Genomic DNA, 21,455 nt, shown 5'->3' on the forward strand with positions numbered 1-21,455 from the left:
AACCAAAATCTACAGAAATATTCAGATTTTCATTTTAAAAATAAACTGAAGCCTAATATTTAAATGTACATATCGATTCAGTCATTAGGGAATTTGTTTAGATAAATCTTTGCCTCCATTTGTGAAAAATATATAGTTGCACATTCAATTACTGAAGTCAATGGTAAAATGGTAGAGTTAGAATAACCAATAAGGTCATCTCGTCCAATGTACTGCTTAGTGTTAGTTTTGCTAGAGCATTCCTGGCAGGTTACTATCCAACTTCTGATGGAAGATCTCAAGCCCATATCTGTTCTTCCCACTGAGAATGTCAAGCCTGCAGGTGCTGGGATAGAAGCTTGACTGCATTTCTTGTTAACCTTGGATTTTGACTGAATGTCATCAAATATCAACCTATGTTGATTGATGACCTCTCCCAGGAGCTGTTGCAGATGATAAATAGAAAGAACAAGAGAGTAAAACACTGGGACACCCACAACAAAGGGCCATAGGATTTTAGGTCTTCACCAGTATCACCATCAATTGAAATTCTCCCCTAAGGAAGGAGAAGCAAGACAGTGTCCCTTCACCCACTAAGGCAAACTGCAAGAAGCCAATGAACTGCAGTGTGGTAGCCTCAGAGCCGCACACTTCTGGGGCTGCTTATCACCCCATAGTCAACAGGCAGATTGGCTAAACAGGCAGAAATGGGGGGAGGGGAATTGAAGGGAAGGCTATCTCTAATCTTAGAAGAACCAAAGCATGGGGCTTGGAGAGACCAAGCCCAGAATTGCTTGGATTTGGGAAGGGGGTGTCCTTGACTAGAATTTTATTAACTATGGTAATGGGGAATGCCAGGGCTGCTGTCACTAAGTAATGCTGCCATACAACATTGCGTTTTTATGATTGCATTTCTCAGCAATGGAAATTCTGGTCCCAATTACTGTCATAATTCAAGGACTACCTATATCACTTTCTATCCTTGAGTGAAGATGATTTACAGTTAATAGAATTTGAGAAGTTGGCCATCAAACTTCTGAGGGACAAATGAGATTCCACGTAAGATATCTTGATGTGCTAGCTTGCAACCAAGATGAAATATTTGGACTATGGGGAAGATAATGGCTTGCATTATTTTTTAAAATTCAAATTGTACTATTTTGCTGAAAGTAATTCCAAATAGTTGAGATTTGTCCATCATTTTTACAAGGATTATTATATTTGATATAAAATCATAGCACACAATCTTGGCTATGTAAGAAACTAATACAAGTTCACTAGAATTGCTAAAAAAAATCTATAGGTGGAAAACCCTACTAGAAAATTTTTTAAAGATGATTTTCTGCCATAGCCATATTGCTCCTAAGCTAGAAAGACTGATAGCACTCCATGTATGCATTTAGTTACTAGATTTATTGGGCCATCTATCTCACATAAAGCAACTCTGGGCAGGTAACACAATGAGAATGTATTAAATATTAAAAACCAACCAGAAATAGCCAGACTTACAGAATTGAAGAGGAGGGTCTTCTAGTCCAGCTCCCTGCCCAAGCAGAGACTCTATACCCGTGAGGGTAAACCTATGGCACATGTGCCAGAAGTGGCATGCAGAGCCACCTCTTCGGCCATTGCCCGTTGGTTTTCTGGCTTCTGGTGCTGGCCATCTGTTCTTTGCGTGCACGGGAGTGCCAGAAACCGGAAGACCAGTTCCCCAGTGTGCATGCATGCGCTGGCCAGCTGGTCTTCACACGCACATGCACATTAGAAACTGGAAGATCAGTTGGCCAGCACACATGTGTGCACTGAGCTTCCGGTTTCCGGCATGCACATTCCCATTTCTGCACTCGGTGCTGAAAAGGTTTGCCACCTCTGCTCTATACCGTATCAGACAAACAGGCAGTCCGATCTCTTCTTAAAACCTCTAGTGATGGAAATACCCACAACAGCCAAACAAACTAATCAGCCAGATGATAAATTCACACAACTCACAAGATTGCCAATTCTCAACCCCACATCTCAAAGAACGATCAGGTCTTAAGGGCTTTGCAGAAAGCCGGCCAAATTGGAGCTAATACGATGGTAGGAAGAACAGTATTCCAAATAGCAGGCCCTGCTACAGGGAGCCATGCTTTCTGGGACTCACCAGGTCAGACTCTTCGATTGATAGGATGTAGAGCATGACCTTGCTATCAGAACTGGTGGGCCTGTTAGAGACAAAGGTGATTTTGTAGCAATTTAAATATGTAGCAATTTAAAATAGCTAATATAAAATTAGCTGTCAGTAAACATTTGGTATTTGTAGTGAAGTTAGCATATCCCTGAATCACTGTCTTATTGAAAACAGTTGAATGCACACTTAACTTTCTTTTCCAATGAACCAAGTTACCACAAGGGGTTGAGGATGCAAGGTTGAAAATTGAAGTGTCTTTTTTAATTTTGTGTATCGTATCAGAGCAACTGAAGGGAGATGGCTGTGTTTAGCAGTGCTGTGATCCTGGAATACTGATCAAGTATGCCTTGATTATTTGCAGAACTATTTAAGCATCAACATGTTAAAAGAGTAGTTGTGTTTCTATATTTGCATGTCTAGAGCTCTCAAAGCTTCTCAGCAAATTATTGTTTGCCCTTTTGGACAATAGTTGAGCACATAGAACTGCCATCCAATCAGTGTTCATTTTCTATCCTTTCAAGCCAAATTGTATCTGAGCATTCTCCCAATTTCACCAGTTCTATGCCATACTAATAATAAATAATAATAATAATCCCCTCTCCTCCTTCATAAATGGAATAAAAATAAATTGCTGCTGTTTCTCATCTCCTACACTTTTTTTTTTTTTGCATTTCTATTTGTGGAAGTTTTTCCAGGATTTTGGGGAAGGGAAAGAATTCCAGAAGGTGGGGTGGGGGAAGTGTGAGATATAACCATGTGTATAAAGAATATCCCACAGTTTCCCACCTGGGTGGTGGTAGACCTTCATTCCTTCCTATCCTCTTAACCTTTCCAGCACACCACTACAACAGGAGCCAAGCGATTGGCACACGGCAAAAGAATAATTCCATCTCGTGAGAACATGTGAGAACACACATGTAGTGTGAATGTACACTCTTTCTGGAGTGACTTTTGCTAGACGGAGATGATACTTTGTCTTCCTCTGGCTAAAACAGTCCTTGCAATAAATATAATTATTATTTCATAGCCCTGGTGGTGATGATGTGGAATTGGTGTTGAAGGATCATGGGCAATTACCATAAGATCTCATAGCCAGGCCATGGCTAAAAACATAGACTCCATAATATATATCTTCCATGAAGGCAGTTTTCCATTCCGTACATGTGTAATGCTTCTTGATGAACTATAACCTCATGTATTACTGAATAGACATTGAATCACTACTAACATTGCAGTGGGCAAGTATAATTCAGGTTTCTGGTTTATCATGAACAGGTATGCTGATACGTGCTGCTTGATCAACCCTGTTCTTACGATTGGGAAGAAGGCCTGAGTTAAAAATATTCTTAAGACTTCTTCCATCCGAGATGGACTCTAGGGATGTTTTTCTTTTAGCAAGCCAAGATCATAAGTTTTGGCTTATAAACCTGGCTTGTCTATTAATAATATTAGATTAATATTGTTGTAATGTATTAATCCGTGATGGTGCAGTGGCTAGAATGAAGTATTACAGGCTAATTCTGCTGATTGCCAGGGGTTCAATCCTCACCAGCTCAAGGTTGACTCAGCCTTCCATCCTTCCAAGGTTGGCAAAATGAGAACCCAGATTGTTGGGGGCAAGATGCTGACTCTGTAAGACCACTTAGAGAAGGATTGTAAAGCACTGCGAAGCAATACATAAATTTAAATAGCTATTGCTATTCAACTAAGGAGGATAATATGTGTGTATGTATTATTTTTTAATGAAGTTTTTAATGTGTTGATTGTACACAGTAGATTTTTGGGGGCCTTTTTTCTTAAAGAAAAACAATAAAGTTTTGTGTTTGTTTTTTGTATTTTAACTTTTTAAAAATAAAATAAAAATAGAATTTAAAAAATTCTGGTTTGCTAAGCGAGATACAAATTAGAGATCTGATTTAGAAAAATACTAAACAAACCATGAAAAGAAGTGTCTTGCATCCTTCTTCGGATAACTAATATTTTTCAGAAATCTAGCTTCGTTTGAGCTGGATAATTGAATAGAAATCAAATTTTCTTTATTGTCCAATGACTACACAGAGATTTGTTTTTTTAAAAAAAATCCCCAATTGGACCCTCCTTGTGTTAAGCAGATTCTCAAATGCATTTGGGGAACTAAAGCTGGATCCTTTTTAAACCCTTTTATTATAGGCAAGCAATGGAGCAGCAACAGCAGCAACGCCAAGAATCCCTGGAAAGAAGAACCTCTACCACAGGCATGTATCATGCTTTTGGAACTCAAGCAAGATTACTTTTTTCCCCTGATTTTCCCTATTAACTTCTGGCTGTTCCTTGTGCTTTTATTGAAAAAGTTTGGCTTCTCATCTGTTGCTACAATTATTCTGTGGTTTCAGTTATTGAAGTTCATACATAATGCATACAGGGGTGTTTTTGCATTGAAATGCAATGCAGTATGTGGTAGTTTATTATTATTATTCTTTCTAATTTTCTTTAGGGTATTTTTACTGATAGGAATTAAATCAATTTTGCTTGAAATTACCCCAGTGCAAATAAAAAGCTCATAATGATTACATTCTCGCATTCTAGCATATCTTTATCAGCATAGAAACATAGCATAAATAACAAGAGAGAGTTCACTTTGTACTCCACAATTCTTATTTTTGTATGTCTGAAAATACTCTTAATTTTATAGTGTCATCGCGATTATTCTTTTGTCTTTCTCACAAAACAACAGGTTATTCTAAATTAAAAATTAGTTTTTCTATGACTGTACCAGTCTGCTGCTTCCCACATTGTCCATGGTCCCAAAATTATATAATTTAGGAGGTCTTATGGGAAGAATGAAGGTGCATTCACGCTCTATAGAAATACCTCTTCAGCATGGGAATGGACTGAGATTAGTCAGTTATATATATATTAGTCCTCCCTTACTTGGTTTCTACAATAGATTTGTTATTGAAGTATGTGGGACATAACTGTATAGATGTGGCAACTACTCAGATGCAGTAGCCCAAAAATTGAACAGCATGCAAAAGAACTTTAACTTGGTGCAACATAGTTTGTAGTATGCCTAAACATAATTGTTTGTGAATTGTTGCTTCTCTGAACAGAAGGGGTATCATCTGTAGTTAAGAGATAATCCAAATGGGGCATAGAATTCCATCACTGAGATCATAGGGGCACTCCAGGTTAGTCTTCCCTGTAGAGATAATAGGTATGTTGAAAATAGCTGCCAGAATTTCCAGCCATTGTGGCTACTAGTAAATAACAGCATAAATTAATGATTGCTTTGGCCCAATCAACTTCATTGGGTACTTTAGCAATACTACTGCAAAACAGATGTAGATGTAATTAATATTGAGAAAAGATCACATGGGACCACCCTGTAAACTAAATGAAGAAGGACAAAAGTACAAGGAAGGAAGCACAATATAAAGAAGTGGGATGTAAATACAATAAATAGAAACAAATTTGACAAATAAGAGTATATGTTAGGGTCTTGAAAGTGGGTCTTTAATAAAATTGGTTGTAAGTGTAAAAGTCTGCTAATCCCAAGGCAGTTCAGTGCTATGTCTTCTGTTGGCTCGAAACTAAACAAATTAGCAGCTTTTCTGGCTTCCTCTGAATAACCATGATACCTGTATCTTCACTAATCTTTTTTAACTATTAAGCATTGGGATCATTTTGATTTATTTTTTGTTTCATTCCCTTTTCCCCCTGTCTTCTAACCATAATGCTTTTTGTCATTCCTCAGTGCCAACCCATATTACTCTTTTTCCCTTTTCTGTTCTTTATAGTCTCCACCATTCAGATTAAAGTGTCTTCTCCCCCCTTTCACTGCCAGTCTCCTCCTCCTGACTACAGTAACTACAATGCTTCTACTTCCACTGGTGCGGTTGTTCCTCCTCCTCCTCCTTATGCCAAAGCAATCTCATCAGCATCTGCTCTCCCTGAATCTGCTAGCAAGGCCTCTTTCAGATCTGCTCATAGGGTCCGGGAATCCCCTCTGCGTAGCCATCAATATTCTCCCTCTGAATTCCCACCATCTCCTGGCCCTTCCTTTCCACCAACTTGGCCAGGTTACAGAACTGTTACACGAAGCACCAAGGAAATCTCTTTGTCTCCACCTCTTGCCTCTGCTTCCCCTCATCAGTCCATAAGACGTTCTTCCCTGTCATATTCTCCTCAGGCTGCTTCTCCTCCTCTGACCTTTACATCCCCTATACAGAAGGGGCTGATCCTGCAGCCCCATATTCCAGTAGTCCTTCCTGTGATTGCTGCCCAGAATGGCAGACTCCAGGGGCCTACAGATGCAGTGGTCCAAAACGCCTCAGCAAATGTACCTCAGTCGGGTCTGAATGGCCGACATGAAGATTGTTTAGTTACACGAATTCCTCTAAGCTCCTCTAGGATGCAGCCAAAGAGAAAAGATCAATCTTTTTTCTCCTATTTAGAAGCAGTGCCCATTTCACATTTACCTGTGGTGACCAGCCCACCTGGGTCCTTTATCCAGGCTTTTTCTTGGCCCTCCCAACAGTTGCCTCATTCTCCACACCAGCTCTATCCATCTATGTCACACTTTGTTTCATTACATCCTCATTATGCTGCTTTTTCTGAGATGAATTTGTCCAAGAGGACCCCTTCTTACATGGCTTCATCTACCTTTTCCCACATGAGTAAGTACTTGACTTGAAAATATGTAGATGCATTTCCTTTTTTAGAATATATGTTTTAAATATATATATTTATAGCAAAACACATAAGTACTGTAGTCTTTGATGGTTATAAAGTCCTGTTTTCCATTCGGTCTTTTAGTAGCCCTTTAGATGCTTATGATGAATTCATGATATAAACTACCATCCAGAGAATGCTGTAACTGATGTAATGTAAAATCATGATTAGGGCAATCTTTTCTACACTTGGCAGATTCTAAGTTTAGTAATGACCATGCTATTTGAGTAGTTGAAACTTATGTATGTGGAATATGGGTTGGGAAATTACTGGTTTAGTGTCCTAATTCCTATTACATGATCAAAGCATTTTCAATGAAGGAGCATTGAAGAAGAGAATCCAGGAAGTAATTTTAGTTAAGATTTCATAAAGGTAGATCTGCAATTGATAGCTGAATATTCTGACAAGTATAATATATATTTGTGTCTGTATGTATAATGTGTTGTATATCAGTGATTGCATGATCTCTGTAGATGCCATATACTAAATAAAATAAAATCTGACAAGATTGCTAGTTAAGCAAGCAATCTGGACACTTTAAAGCAGAGAAATCAACCTTTTGGTAGCAAAGAGATGCACTTAATTATTATTATTATTTTACTAGGACAATAGCAGGTGTAACAAAGAGGGGAGAGTTGGTCACAAACATGAGCAGAAATTTTCCTTCTTTCCCCAGAATGTGTTTCAAAGGTGTAGGAATCTTTCTGTGTTTCATTATTCCAAGCTTATTTGGTGGTATACATTATTGTTTGTTTCTAGCTTCAGAACTACTGGAATTATTGCTACAGTTGTTCGGCAAATACATTATTGTAATTCAGTAACCCAATTGGAACCATTTCCAAGCTTCTCATGTTTGCACTAAAAAAAGATTCAGGCATATCACAATTTAAGAAAGGAAGAAAACTCCAGACCCAATCCTGTACACATTTGTGGTTCTGCTCACTTTATAAGCTGCCAGCAAGATGCAGCTGCTCCTGGTCACCAGAAGGTTCCACATCCCTGATAATAATTGCTGTCTATGCTGCTAGAATAGTTCTGAATTTTCATTAGTCAAACAGTGCTACTCACATAATAGACAACCATTACTGAAATTGGAATGGACACTTTGTGTTGTAGCATTGAAAGATAAATCTAGTATTTAGTTTTCTGAGAACAGAAAGGCAAATGTGAGGTAGTTACTTGTAGTTTTAATGTGACAGCTTAATGCAGTACTTTTAACTCCTGTTTTATGAGAGTCTTGGATAGGAAAGTGAAGAACACTTTACAGATTCAAACATAGCCTTGAATTTAGAAATGGTTTCCAAAACGTAGATTAAAATTACATGTTATTTATATGACAATAAAAAGCTAAACCGGAGCAAGAAGAAATCCTAATAAAATGAAAGTACAGGTAGTTCACCTGGAGGAAATATGTTTATGCAGAATGGAGAATTGTTGGTTGATTACCAAAATAGATCATTCTTGCTCAAAAGAATAATTTCTTTTTTTAAAACAACTGCTGGAAATGCAATTATCCGAATAGATATTTTTTCATACATTAAGGTAATGTCATAAAACTCAAAAGTGGAATGGAACATGTTTTAAATACTCACTTTTCTTTCTTGCCAATTGTTTCTTTTGTTAAGCATCACTAAGCATACGATAACATTTTTATGATGCTTACTGCAAATTACTAATTTCTTTTTTAGATGAACAGCAGGCTTAACTATGAGAATATGCTGATTAAAGCCTGATACTGATTTCAGTAACCTTAAACCTTAAAAATATTTATAAAATATAATTCTGCACATGTATTAATACAACTTCTGAAGATTGGGTTTTTTTTAGTATATGTATTTAATATATCTGATTTTGCCCAATTCATTATCATAAGGACAGACTTCTGACATAAGTTTAAAACTCTTAATTCTTTCTTAACTTGATTATTTGTATTGGGTGCTAATTACTGATTATTGGCTTGGTTGTAATAATGGTTTTAAAGGGCTAAAAGTGTAAGGCCACTTTTACGTGAAGCACTAAAGTTATGTTACTTTGAAAACAAAAACAAAAAGAAAGAGTCGTGGCAATGGTACAACGTAACATCTAATACCCGAAAATATTTATTCAAAATACAAGGAAAATGTCAAGTGCCAGAGAAATTAGGACATTCAGACAGTTCAAATGAATATAAAGATTTATTGCAAGCTTAAGCTCTCTACAAGAATCTGATCAACTAACAGTCCAAGGAAATGAGCAGGAGATAAGGGTGGCATTCAAGGTGGGCTGAACTTAGTTCTTTTATGGATATGCAAGGATTCACGACTTACGACACATTGGACTTCTCCCTCATGCTCAGGCTCCTCATCTCCTACAGAAAGAATGTTTAATCAAAAGATAATTATAAAGATCAAGTCAAAATCTATTTATTAGCCTAATTATGAGAAATACTCTAGAGAGAGGAGGACTTGCAATGAATCGATTAGCATGACTATTCCTCAATATTTCTATTAACTTGCCTGTTTATGTTTGTGTTCTAAACTTGCTAACTTTAAAAAGAGAAGTATCACATAATTTGTCACCTGGAAACAATTTTAATCTGGTAACAGGAAGAGCAAATTATTATATAAATTGGAAATCATGCAGATTGTATCTAATACAGTAGAATAAAATTTTACATATAGATGAGATGGTCCCTCTTTGATCAGATCAGAAGTATACTTATCTAATTACTTGCTTCTGTGCTGTTTTAGATGCTCATGGTGAAACACAGAGACTCCAGGAAAACTGGTTCTGTCTTTAGAAAATATGTTGAATCTAATTTATTGAAAAAGAAATTAGGGACATTAAGCAAATCTTTCTTTTCTCCATTATTTTGGTGTGGATTATTTAACCAGTATATATGAAGTATCTGAAGAACAATTTACCTGAAAGAACAAAATTCTAAAACTTTTGAATGAACATTCCGTTAGGATTAATCAAATGAATTTCAATGAGGGGTACTGGCTTATGAAAAAGTTATTGATTAAGATTGGGAAAGAAGTGTGCATGTTTGTTGTTACACCTGAGCAATATTGTTACACCTGAGATATGATTGGATTTGCTTAGTTTGTTCTCCTTATCTGTGTAATGAAATATTTGTTTATATGAAGGACCACTGCAATTATCAGTGATGCTGCTCTGCTTTGGCAGTATGACCATTACAGGAGCAACATATTTGAGAGATGGGGTTCTTTTGAAATTTATACTATATAGCAAATTTGACGGCAATGGATTTAATCTCATTTTAGAAAAATTAATTCTATATTTACTTAATGTAAACTGCTAAAATATATAGGAAACTGAAAAAGGTAATTTATTGTAATGGTTATGGGTAGTGTTGAACTTTGGCCTTTGCTGCTTGTTGCCCCATAATTTTTGTTTAAAGCAGCAACATGCCAATATCGTACCCCTGGATAACAAATATTGGGATCAGCACCAATAATTTTTTGAATCATCTGTTTAAACCACCTATCTGCATAAGAACCATATAGAACAGGGGTGTCAAACTCAAGGCTAGCAGGCCAAATCTGTGGGTGCTTAGATCTGGCCCACGGGGCGCCCTGGAAACAGTGAAGGACTGGCCTGCGGAGCATCTGCCAGTGAAAATGGAGCTCGGGAGGGCGCACAGGACTCCTCTCCCGAGCTCCGTTTTTTTCTGGCAGAGGGTTGCAGGAGGCCGCTGCAGCCAGAAATGGAGATCAGGAGCCCTTTTTCACTGGCAGAGCACTCGGGCCACTACAAGCACCCCTGACACAAGTGATGTCGAACTGGCCACGTCCACCCTGCCAACCCAAGTCAAACACAACCCTGGTGTGTCCCTCAATGAAATTGAGCTTGACACCCCTGATATAGAACTTCTTTGCCTTTGAAAACATGTATTCAACTAAGATTTAATTGAACTTAGCCAAGCTTTTCTTTTTGGAGGGACTATATGGCTTAAAAAATAATAATAGAATTAGAAGCACAATTTGGAAATATTAAAAAAAAACCTCTTAAAAATTATCCCCTGAATATGCTAGTGTTGACAGCTGTACTCCAGAATGGAGCTTCATGTAAGATTTCAGATGAGATTTTTGGATTAAAAGCCTTGAATAACAATGTTGAAGCAAAGCCATCATTGTAGGTTTTGCTTTCAAGAATAATGTCTTGCAGTGAAATTACCTGAACAGAACATGACTGAAAATAATGCCCATATACTGTAGCTATAATTGTCAACTTGAGTTATCATATGATCTTGAATCCCCCTTTTTCCCTCTCATATTCAGTTTAATCACTGCAAGGTATGTAGTTTTTACTAGACATTATTATGTACACTGATGCATTACTTTTTATTTATTACATATTGCTATTTTTTTAATAAAATGCTAAGATATATCCCCTTCCCAGTGTAGCATTCCTAAGCCTAAAATAAGGCATCCAATTAGAGACTAAATATGATGGAGAGAGATGCCAGCTGGTTGTTACAGGCAAGAGGGAAGACCCAAGTTATTTCCCAACAAACCCTATGATTTGGGTCACCCGATGAAATCACCTGAGAGATTCTGATGATCCTAGAAATTATGTCTCTTATAGCTTTCATTTTGGCTGCTATCATTGGCCCAAGCAATTGTCAGCAAAGAAAGCAAACAAGACAATACATTCCAGTTCCTGAATGACAATTCTTTGTTTCAGGTCCTGCCCTTCCACCAGGTCACCCCTCTATTGCCACTGGAATATCCACATCATCTGGTGGACCACCCCCTCCCCCTCCCCCTCCTCCTCCACCTACGGGAACTGCACCTCCTCCTCCTCCCCCATTGCCAACAGGTGGTGGAGGATCTAGCATTGATGACGGATCAATGTCAGGACTAGCAGCGGCTCTGGCTGGTGCCAAACTAAGAAGAGTGCAACGGGTAAGTCTCTTGGCTGTGATGGAAGCACTATAAAGTTAAAAATTGGGATCTTGAAATTCTAATATACAAAAAAGTAAGAATGGATGTCTTTGTTTAGAGTTTTCTGAACAGTTAAATTATTAATGCTTATGGACTCTACATTGATGGCTTCTGTCTTAAAAGCCAGAGGATGGATCTGGAGGTTCTAGTCCCAGTGGTGCTTCCAAGAGTGATGCCAATCGAACAAGTAGTGGAGGAGGTGGTCTTATGGAGGAAATGAATAAACTATTGGCAAAAAGGTTAGTGATTGTGATTGTGACAAGCAGTACCTCTTTTTTCTTACCCACAATTTCAAAAAGACTAGAAGGGTGGGAAGGAATTGGTCCACTGCAAATCACTCAGAGAAACTACACTTGATATAAAATTAACCATACAAATTTCAAAGCAAAAGACCATATTTCTAATTATGACCACCAGTGTAGTTCCAGGTAGAAGATGAAGATCTTATTTGAGCTATCTACTAGTCAATGTGAGTCCTTCATTATATATGTCCAGTGACATACGACTAAATGTTTAACCACCTGTTCTGAGAGTCACATTGCCACCCTCATGCCATGCTGCTAGACACAAAACAGTTGATTGACACATAGATGTTGAGGCTCACCTCTGCTCTCAACTAACTCACAAAAGTATTTTTAAAAAAATCAATTGGCTCTCATAAGCCAGTGCGAGCTAGCTCCAGCACACTACTGAATTTGCTATATGTACAGATAATTCCAACTATGTTGGGCCGAAATAACATATCTGAATTTGTAAGTTGTAAATATATTTCTAAGGAATTGATTTATAGCCTTTTTCACTCTGTCCTAAGGAGAAAAGCAGCATCTCAGTCAGATAAGCCAGTGGACAAAAAAGAAGAGGAAAGCCAAAATGTAAGTGGAATACTTCTGACTCTCTGGCATTTGAATCATGGATGTCATTTGTACGTCTATCAGAACTTGTGAAGAATACCCTTTATCTGCTCTTATATATAATTTAACATTGAAATATTTGATCTGCCTCATCAGGAATTGAAAAATGCTTTAGACATCTCTGTCAGTCCCACTGTTGTCTTTCATGGGGAAACAGTACCCCTACTGAGTATCTCTATGAACCCAAGCCCTAGGTGCATCACTACTGTTGGATGAACAGATGGAAACCATAGAAAGGAGGTTCTCTGCCAGGTTCTACTGGTGTATCTGTTGTTACTCTATCTGGAGAGGGTAACATCATTATTCATACTGTAGAATTATCAACATAGGGCTTCTGTTGAAGATATTCAGAGCCCACAATTCTTATATTATGCAGTTCCACCCCTGCTTTGGAAACAGTGTTAATCACCAAAAACATAGTAGTACATCTACGTTGTAGACTCTGCATTGTTCCTTCTTGAGTTTCCAGAGCAGTTTAAAGTGCTGGCTTGTATGACTTATCACAAAATACGTGCCAGACTGTCTTCTCCAACTGAATGAACCTGTCTATTATGTTTACTCCAAAGAAAACTTCAGGTAATTTGCCATTTTCATGAGAGTGAAGGGGGCCAAGACAAGGAAGCTAGTTTCTCCAGGATATTATGAATTAGTCTGTCCCTTGAAACTAGACTAGCCACATTCCTGATCTCTTGATAAGTAGTAAAGATGGAGCTAGGAAGCTTTGGTGGTTGACACTGACTCCTGTCATGATATCTTTTCATTACTGTTAACATGGATAGTTTAATTTAATTGCTTAAGTGTTGGTTTATTGTGGGCATTTCATTTGTTATAGTATTAACCATAAGGGGAGGGAGGGAGGGAGGGAGGGAGGGAGGGAGGGAGGAAGGAAGGAAGGAAGGAAGGAAGGAAGGAAGGAAGGAAGGAAGGAAGGAAGGAAGGAGTTGTGAATCATCTCTGGTGAGAGCAGGATGAGAGTAGTGCAACCATCCTTGCTCTCCTTGACTTCTCAGCAGCCTTCAGTACTATTGACCCTGCTATCTTTTTGGACCGACTATGGGGTCTGGGACTGGGCAGGATAGCCTTGTGCTGGTTGGGTTCCTTTCTTCAAGGCCAGTCATAATCAGTATTAATAGGAATGAGAAAGCCAACCCATGGCTGCTCTTTTGTGGCATGCCGCAGGGCTCGGTAGTCTCTCCACTCCTTTTTAACATCTACGTGAAGCTGCTGGGTGAGATCACCTGTCATCATGGTTTGAGATATAATCATATGCTGATGATACTGAACTTTATATCTCTACCCCTAGTGATCCAAGTGATACTGTCAGTGCCCTCTCACAGGTCTGGATGGGGGATAACATGGACGGCTGAACCCTGGGAAAGTAGCTTTGGGTGCATGCTTCAAGATCCAGGACTTCAACATCTTTAGTTCTGGATGCAGATGCACTACCCCAGCAAACCCAGTCTGCAACTTGGGGGTTCTCCTGGACTTGCCATTTCTGCTTAAAGAGGAGGTGGCAACCCCAGCCGGGAGAGCTTTTTCACAACTTTGGGTTATGCACCACTTGCAGCCTTTCCTGATCACAAGACCCTATGCTCAGTAATTCAAGACCTGATTATCTCATGTCTGGACTACTTCAATGCACTGTACATGGGGCTACCTTGAAGAATATTTGGAAGCTACAATTGGTGCAAAGTGAGGCAGCACATTCAGTTTTTGGGGGCCCTAGAGCGGCCCATATTACACTACTATTCTATGAGCTGCACTGGCTGCCAATTTGCTTCTGGTTGTAATTCAAGGGGTTGATTATCAACTTTAAAACCCTACATGGCATGGCTCCAGGCTACTTGAGGAACTACCTCAATGTAACTGGCCCATCCCATCTGTGCTGGCAGAGGAGGCAAGTTGTGGACCCCATTAATAAGGGAATTACAGCTGGTGGGATCCAGGGAAAGAGCCTTCTCTGCTATGGCTCTGGCCTCTGGCTCTTTGGAACATCTTTCCTCCTGAAGTGTTATTGGCTCCCACCTTCCTGATGTTGTGTGGTGTGTGTGTGTGTGTGTGTGTAGTTTTATTGCTTTTAATGTAAGCCGCCAACAATCACCTCACAGCAAAATGAGTGGCAAACAAATTTAATGAGGGAGGGAGGGAGGAAAGGAAAGGAAAGGAAAGGGAAGGAAGGAAGGAAGGAAGGAAGGAAGGAAGGAAGGAAGGAAGGAAGGAAGGAAGGAAGGAAGGAAGGAAGGAAGGAAGGAAGGAAGGAAGGAAGGAAGGAATACTTTGAGCACCAGTATTAGATTTTTGCCAACTTCAATAAATTATGATTATGGGATGCTAGGTGTAGAAAAGCTGACAATAAAGGACTGAGTGAATAAATAGCTTTTCCTGGTTAAAGAGAACATCCTTTGCCACATAATGAGATTCTGTTGCTATTGTACAACTAGGGGTGTTATAAACCATATTACTCCAAACCACAGTCACAATATTAAGATCACATTTTGCTTGTTTTTAGGAAGATGCTAGCACTTCTCCTACACCTGTTACACGAGGCCCTGTCCAACAGCAGAATTCCTCAGGTATTCAACTCTTGTACTTGTAATCTTCCTTTGACAATATTTGTATTTGTGGTAAAATCTAAATTATGCAAAATGGATGTAAAGGAGATTCAGAAATCTTTTAAAAGATCCCTACTCAATAATTGAAAGAGTCAGCCTCAGTAATTTGGTACTTATATTCAGACACCTTTATAAGCAGTAATGTAGTTGATTTGATTTTTACTTTAACATATTGTGAGAATCAGTATTTGTGGTCAGCCTGTTGTATATTCAAGCAAAATTAAAATAGGTTTATACCTAGATTTGATTTGTGAGCCTAGCAACAGTAATTCATGTCTGCTCTGGAAATTAACACATCTTAAGACAAAAACTAAATATTCAACACATATGGCAACATAATATTTTTGAGCACGCCTAAATATCATTGCTTTCCAATTGAATATGCAAAACCACACGGGATTATATCTTAAGCACAGTGGATTACTTTCTTGCAGTGATATTGACCTAGCAAATTTGTTTCTGATAAATGATCAGAATATTATTCTTCATTTGAAAGTCTGCTTGATTTTTTAAAAAGATCTATTGAATGAAACCAGTCACAGTTAATAAAGGTTTTAAATTTTCCAAACAGTTTGGATTCAAGATATGTTTCTCTACAGAACCTGCATACATGAGCAGGAATAAGGACAACCCACTTTCTTAACCACCAACAGTGGGACAATGTGGGAATTGCTATCCATGGTTGTGTCCCATATCACTCTAGATATGAGGAGAATGAACCAGCCAAATAAAAAAATAGGATCATGAAAAAACAAAACAATATCAAAGACCAGGTAAAAGAGAAATACCATTCTAATGGCTCTTTCCTTCTGATACTGTCTTTCCCACAGAATTGCTGGACTCATGAGTTATAGAGCAGGGGTCTCCAACCATGGCAACTTTAAGACTTGTGGACTTCAACTCCCAAGAGTTGAAGTCCACAAGTCTTAAAGTTACCAAGGTTGGAGACCCCTGTTACAGAGAACCTACGTAGGTTTGGATATTACAAAGGATGGTGAAAAAAAAGGAATATAATATGTATTATAAGCCATATTATTTTTGTTTATACTTCACTTAGCAGTTGTTATTCTGTTATTAAAAGTTCAAGAATTCATTTCTTCAGTATTAGCTGAAAGGATCTTTCCTTAATGTTCTAGGTTTTTAATGAGAATTCCCGATTTAGCAAATGTATAACTGTTGTTGACCTGGATCTGTTTGTTTGAGTTTATTCCACCAGTATATCTGCTGCTATTAGAAACTTATTAGGTAGTTTAGTATGTTTCTTATAAAAATTAGGTCTCCCCTCCCCATACCTCTGTCTAAACTCTCCTTCTACAATCTAGGTCCTACAGCCTTCTGTTTGTTTGTCTGTTCTTTACCTAGATGCTGGCAAGAAACTTTGGGAGAGAAGCAACTCCATGGAAAAACCAGTCACTTCGTTACTCTCTAGGTTAGTTGCAGAACATCATGTATGGATCCCCTGCATGTATTGGACCTGTGCATGATGCTTCTGGATGTGATCATGTTGTATCCTCTCATTCCATTGCATAGAAACCCATCAGTGGAGAGAAGTCCTGAACCGAAAGGTCGTGTTCAGTTTCAGCCATCTTTTAGGTACTGAAAAACTGTCCTGACTTCTCTGTAGTGTTTTGGCTTATCCTTTGCAAAATCGTGTACCTTTTCATGCAACAACTAACAAGCTATATGTCTGGGTGTGACTTGCCATCTTGGTTGGTTTGTTTGCTTTCTACTGCTTAATACATTACATGTCAGTGATGCTTACATAAGGATTACATAATATTGAAATCAGGTAATTAAAATCCACCGTGTAGAACTCAGTGACCAAAAACCACTGTTCTTTGTTGGAAAAATAATGTCAAGTTTGATGTGTAGTTTGGGAAAAATGCATTGCTGTTAGCATATTTTATGACTGTTTTGTTAAAAAAAATGTCCTAAAATTAAATAAAATGTGTTACATAAAGCAATCTAACAGGAAAACATAACTATGAGTTACAGAAATTACATAAAGAAAATACATTGTTGAAAGATGCAGCATACCTACAGCTCATTCCATTGCAGATATAGTAGGGATGTTACTTTAACTTTAAAGAAAATCAACATACTAAGCATTATTTGATGTTGAATTATGCTTTTAACTTTTTTTTTTTCAATATTTTGTGCAGTGGCTATGGAAGGCCAAATTAAAATCAGAATGCCAGTGATGATTGCTTTGTTTTAACTGCTTTCATTCCCATGCACCCCTTCCAAAATGCAGCACTCACAGTGAAAATTATACCCTGAAACATCAGATTTGCACTAGATGAGACGCATTTAGTTGTCAACAGCTGTTTCTCTCACTTGCCTAGTAACAGTATAATAAAGGAGACTATTAAATCTCCATTTCTGCATCATGTATTTCCATGCCTGATCACACACTCACCTCAGTGACTATTCTGTAAAAACTTTAAATATAAGTTGAGGACCATATATGCTTCATATTACGGTAATATATTCAATAAATTTAATAAATAAAAGTATATAATGAAATTTAATATGTTCCTTCCCAAAACTAAATTATATATGTGTGTACCTCTTAGATTTCAGCCTAATCTGATTATAATTTTAGCACTATAACCATTTGGTTAGTCCAGATGTTGAGTCTGAAATATTTTGCTGGCTGTCTTTAGTTCGAGGGTATGTACATATATGCTAGAAAAAATACTATAAATTGTACAAAATTGTTTTTATTGCCTTTTCTGCGATTGAAGAAAAATAAACTGCTATGGGTGTTAATAAATATTTTATTTCTGATCTATTGTATAGGCTTTGAATATTGACCAAAAAGATGGGACAGAATTATTTGGGTTTGTGAAAGATTATAAAAGATAGATATTTGCATGTAACCTTTCCTATACTGTCCAATTCCCATCCATCCTTAAATGCCAATAGTCCATTGATAGTGACATTTCACTTATAATTTTCTTGTAATTACCATGTAATCATTATTCAGCCTCCAATATTACATCAAACAAAAAGAGGTCATATAAACTTCTTCTTACTCCTGATTTATTGCTTGTGTTGACCACATGATGTCCTCATGGCTCAGGCTTTGGAATGAGTTGTGACCAAAATAGCTTGGGTAAAGAGGAGACATTGTGCAGAGATGATAGATTCTTCGGCACATAAATTTACATATATATTGGTGGTAGTGATACTGTTGCTGGCACATGATGGTGATGTTGAAGATGATTAATAGAAAAATAAGGATAGGTTTGCACAATGAACAGAACTTTTTGAAAGGTTGCCCAGCTGTTATCCTGAGAATAAAGCCATTGTAAAGAGTAACTAGTAAATAATTAACTGCAATAACAGTTTAGGAAGTAAAGTAGTCATGGAAACTATTTGAATTAGCATTACAGGTGTAAAACAAATCTTCAGGTACACAAATATAATTTGGCTTGCTTTCTCCCTTTCCAGGGCATTTTCAAAGCTAAAATGATATTTCAATGATTTACACTGGGCAGGGTTTGAAGCTGCTTGTTTAACAAAGTTACCTAACCATTAAGTGATATGGAAAATGTAATAGAAAATGAACTTTTGTTGAGCTACATGGTCAACTTCCACGTGGTTTTATATACCATTTGATGAGGAATTACTAACATCTCAATACTGTGGAGCATAGCATAGAATTATCTCTTGTTTTCTTTTGTTCTATCTCAAGGATGAAGCCAGCGAGCAGCAGTAATGATGTGGCAATGGACACTTTAGATTTTGATCGTATGAAACAAGTGAGTTGGAATGAATACCTTGATGAATATTGATAGAAGAAATGTTTATTAATGGTGTTCAAACCAGGAAAAATGACAGTTTTGTTCAGTATTTCTGCTTGCTTAACTCAAGAAAATTCAAGAATGGAGCCTGCGGTTATTCTATCACTAAGCTATGTTTCTTCAGAGGGCCATTGGTTTATATAATTTGAACAGAATTGGCTATGAAATGTCTGTCTCACAAAGAAATGAATCATTTTCATGACCTGCGAAAGCAATAAAATGAGAAAAGTTGTGGATGTATGAATTATTTTCTGATTCTCTCAATCTAGTTAATAAACCATTTCTAAGTGCTAAGATTCCACAAATAATCCTACTGCTTGATATTTAATTCAGATCCTTGGTAATCTAGCTCAGTACCGTTACCAGTTCTCCAGATTTCAGGCAAAGAGAGAGCAGGGACTGAATCTGAAATTTTTTGCATGCAAAGTATTTACTAAGATCTGTGTCCCTCTGACCCTGCATTAAATTTACAAAAAGAGAAAGCAGTAATAGGTGCAGCATGACATTCAAGATTTTCTGTGTAGTAAAGGGCATTTCCCATCCCCAACAATAAACTACATGTTTTCATTATAAATCAGGTTCGTCTCAGCTGGTCCTTACTTTCAAATCCAAGAAGTATTAATCTGTTTGTAGTGTAAGAACTGCTTTTAACATATGCATATATTCATCATGTGGGCATTCTGTGCTAAAATAATTCCATGGGAACTCACTTTTCAGTTTGCTATTAGCAATTCAAGTAAGCCTAAAGGTTGCTTAACTTCAGTAAATCATCTTTCTGAATAGCGCATTTTAACTCTATTTGTGTAGTGCAAAAGTAAAAATTCAAATTACATTTGCAGGAATATTTGGGAGAATTTTATTTTTTCCATTTTACGGGACTTGGGCCTTTACAATGTTAAAGAGCATTTTTTTTTTTCAACTGCCTTCTGTTTTTCTTTCTGTAGGAAATATTGGAGGAAGTTGTAAAAGAATTACACAAAGTAAAAGAAGAGATAATTGATGGTAAGAAACTAGGAAGGGGTTCATTTCTTACATTGGCCTGGGCTAAGGGATCAAGATGGAAGTCCATTTCCTGTCTTACAAATGTTAATTTGGTTAAACGGTGTTCATCAATAAGGACAAGCACGGCTGTTTAATCTACCACACCCCTTTCTCAATAAACTGCATTCCAGATGTTAGGGCATTGCCAGTGAGGAGATTAAGAAGCGTTAACTTTGGTGTATGTGAGAGATGGCAAGAGATTGTTCACTCTGTAGGATTGTATCTATTTAACTGCTTTGACTGTCCTGCTATCCTCTTTCCATTGTCCACTTTTAGGAAAGTGGTAAATAAGAGAATCTTCGATCTTCAATTTTAGTTCAGCACAAGAAAGAATGGAAGATTTATCAATTAGTTTTAAGACTCAGATTCCCAGAGAAGTCAGGTGGAAAACACTTGAAGCAGCTTTATCTGAAATATTTTATGATTTACACACCCAGTAAACATTCTTTCACAAAACATGAAAATCAGGCTTCCCTCCCAATATTTGTTCTTGTAGCAGCTTTTTGTTGTTGTTAGTTGCAAAGTCGTGTCCTACCCATCACGACCCCATGGACAATGTTCCTCCAGGCCTTCCTGTCCTCTACCATCTTCTGGAATCCATTTAAGCTCACACCAACTGCTTCAGTGACTCCATCCAGCCACCTCATTCTCTGTCGTCCCATTCTTCTATTGGCCTCAATCTTTCCCAGCATTAGGCTCTTCTCCAGTGAGTCCTTCCTTCTCATTAGGTGGCCAAAGTATTTGAGGCAGCTTTAGTCCTACCTTAATCTCACACTCAAGATGGTTTATTGGAGAGGAAAACAGATAACTTTCCAAGATAACACAGAATGAAGATGGCCTTTCAACTTGTCAACTTGAACTCAGGATTTGGCATAAAGGAAAGTAAAATATATATTCTGCCATATTATAACTCAAACCTGTTTAAGCTCAACTTCTGGTGACTATATGGGCATATCTGTGTAGTTTTCTGCAGCAACAGTACAAACATGGTTGAACTCCCAATACTTTTTTTTAGTTTCTTGATGGTCTCCTGTTCAGGTAAGCCTGATCTATTCAAGCGTAGCTTTTGAGATCAGCCAAGGTTAGTTAGGTGCAACCATTAATGTTACAGCTTATATAGATGCTTTTCAGAAGTTAGGGAGCTATTAAAGCATAAGCCAGAATGGGATGTTACAGGGTTGAAGAGCTGCCAGGTATGGTTTTGATAAAAAGTGATGGAGGCAATTCTTATTTTTTTAAAAAATTGTGGTCTGGAAGTAAATTTGCTATCGCTA

The 21,455-nt window shown here is 37.6% G+C and overlaps 1 protein-coding gene across 18 annotated transcripts in view; it reads left to right on the forward strand.

Moving 5' to 3' along the window:
- EVL (Enah/Vasp-like) overlaps window positions 1–21,455 on the forward strand; it is a 147,993-nt gene that overhangs the window by 124,297 nt on the left and 2,241 nt on the right. For 5 of the 18 annotated variants that reach the window (XM_087952160.1, XM_087952161.1, XM_087952157.1 and 2 more), the window contains 10 exons: window positions 4,319–4,383; window positions 5,926–6,804; window positions 11,549–11,769; window positions 11,932–12,047; window positions 12,620–12,680; window positions 15,229–15,292; window positions 16,694–16,760; window positions 16,862–16,924; window positions 19,032–19,098; window positions 20,085–20,142. In XM_087952160.1, the coding sequence (XP_087808286.1) occupies window positions 4,319–4,383; window positions 5,926–6,804; window positions 11,549–11,769; window positions 11,932–12,047; window positions 12,620–12,680; window positions 15,229–15,292; window positions 16,694–16,760; window positions 16,862–16,924; window positions 19,032–19,098; window positions 20,085–20,142 (1,661 nt within the window). The remainder of the gene's footprint in view (window positions 1–4,318; window positions 4,384–5,925; window positions 6,805–11,548; window positions 11,770–11,931; window positions 12,048–12,619; window positions 12,681–15,228; window positions 15,293–16,693; window positions 16,761–16,861; window positions 16,925–19,031; window positions 19,099–20,084; window positions 20,143–21,455) is intronic. The other 13 variants (XM_026680231.2, XM_087952170.1, XM_026680229.2 and 10 more) reach the window with 6 other exon arrangements.

This window comes from Notechis scutatus, chromosome 1, assembly GCF_049901735.1.
Source record: "Notechis scutatus isolate UNSWTSFEM ecotype Mainland chromosome 1, rNotScu1.2, whole genome shotgun sequence".
NCBI lineage: Eukaryota > Metazoa > Chordata > Lepidosauria > Squamata > Elapidae > Notechis > Notechis scutatus.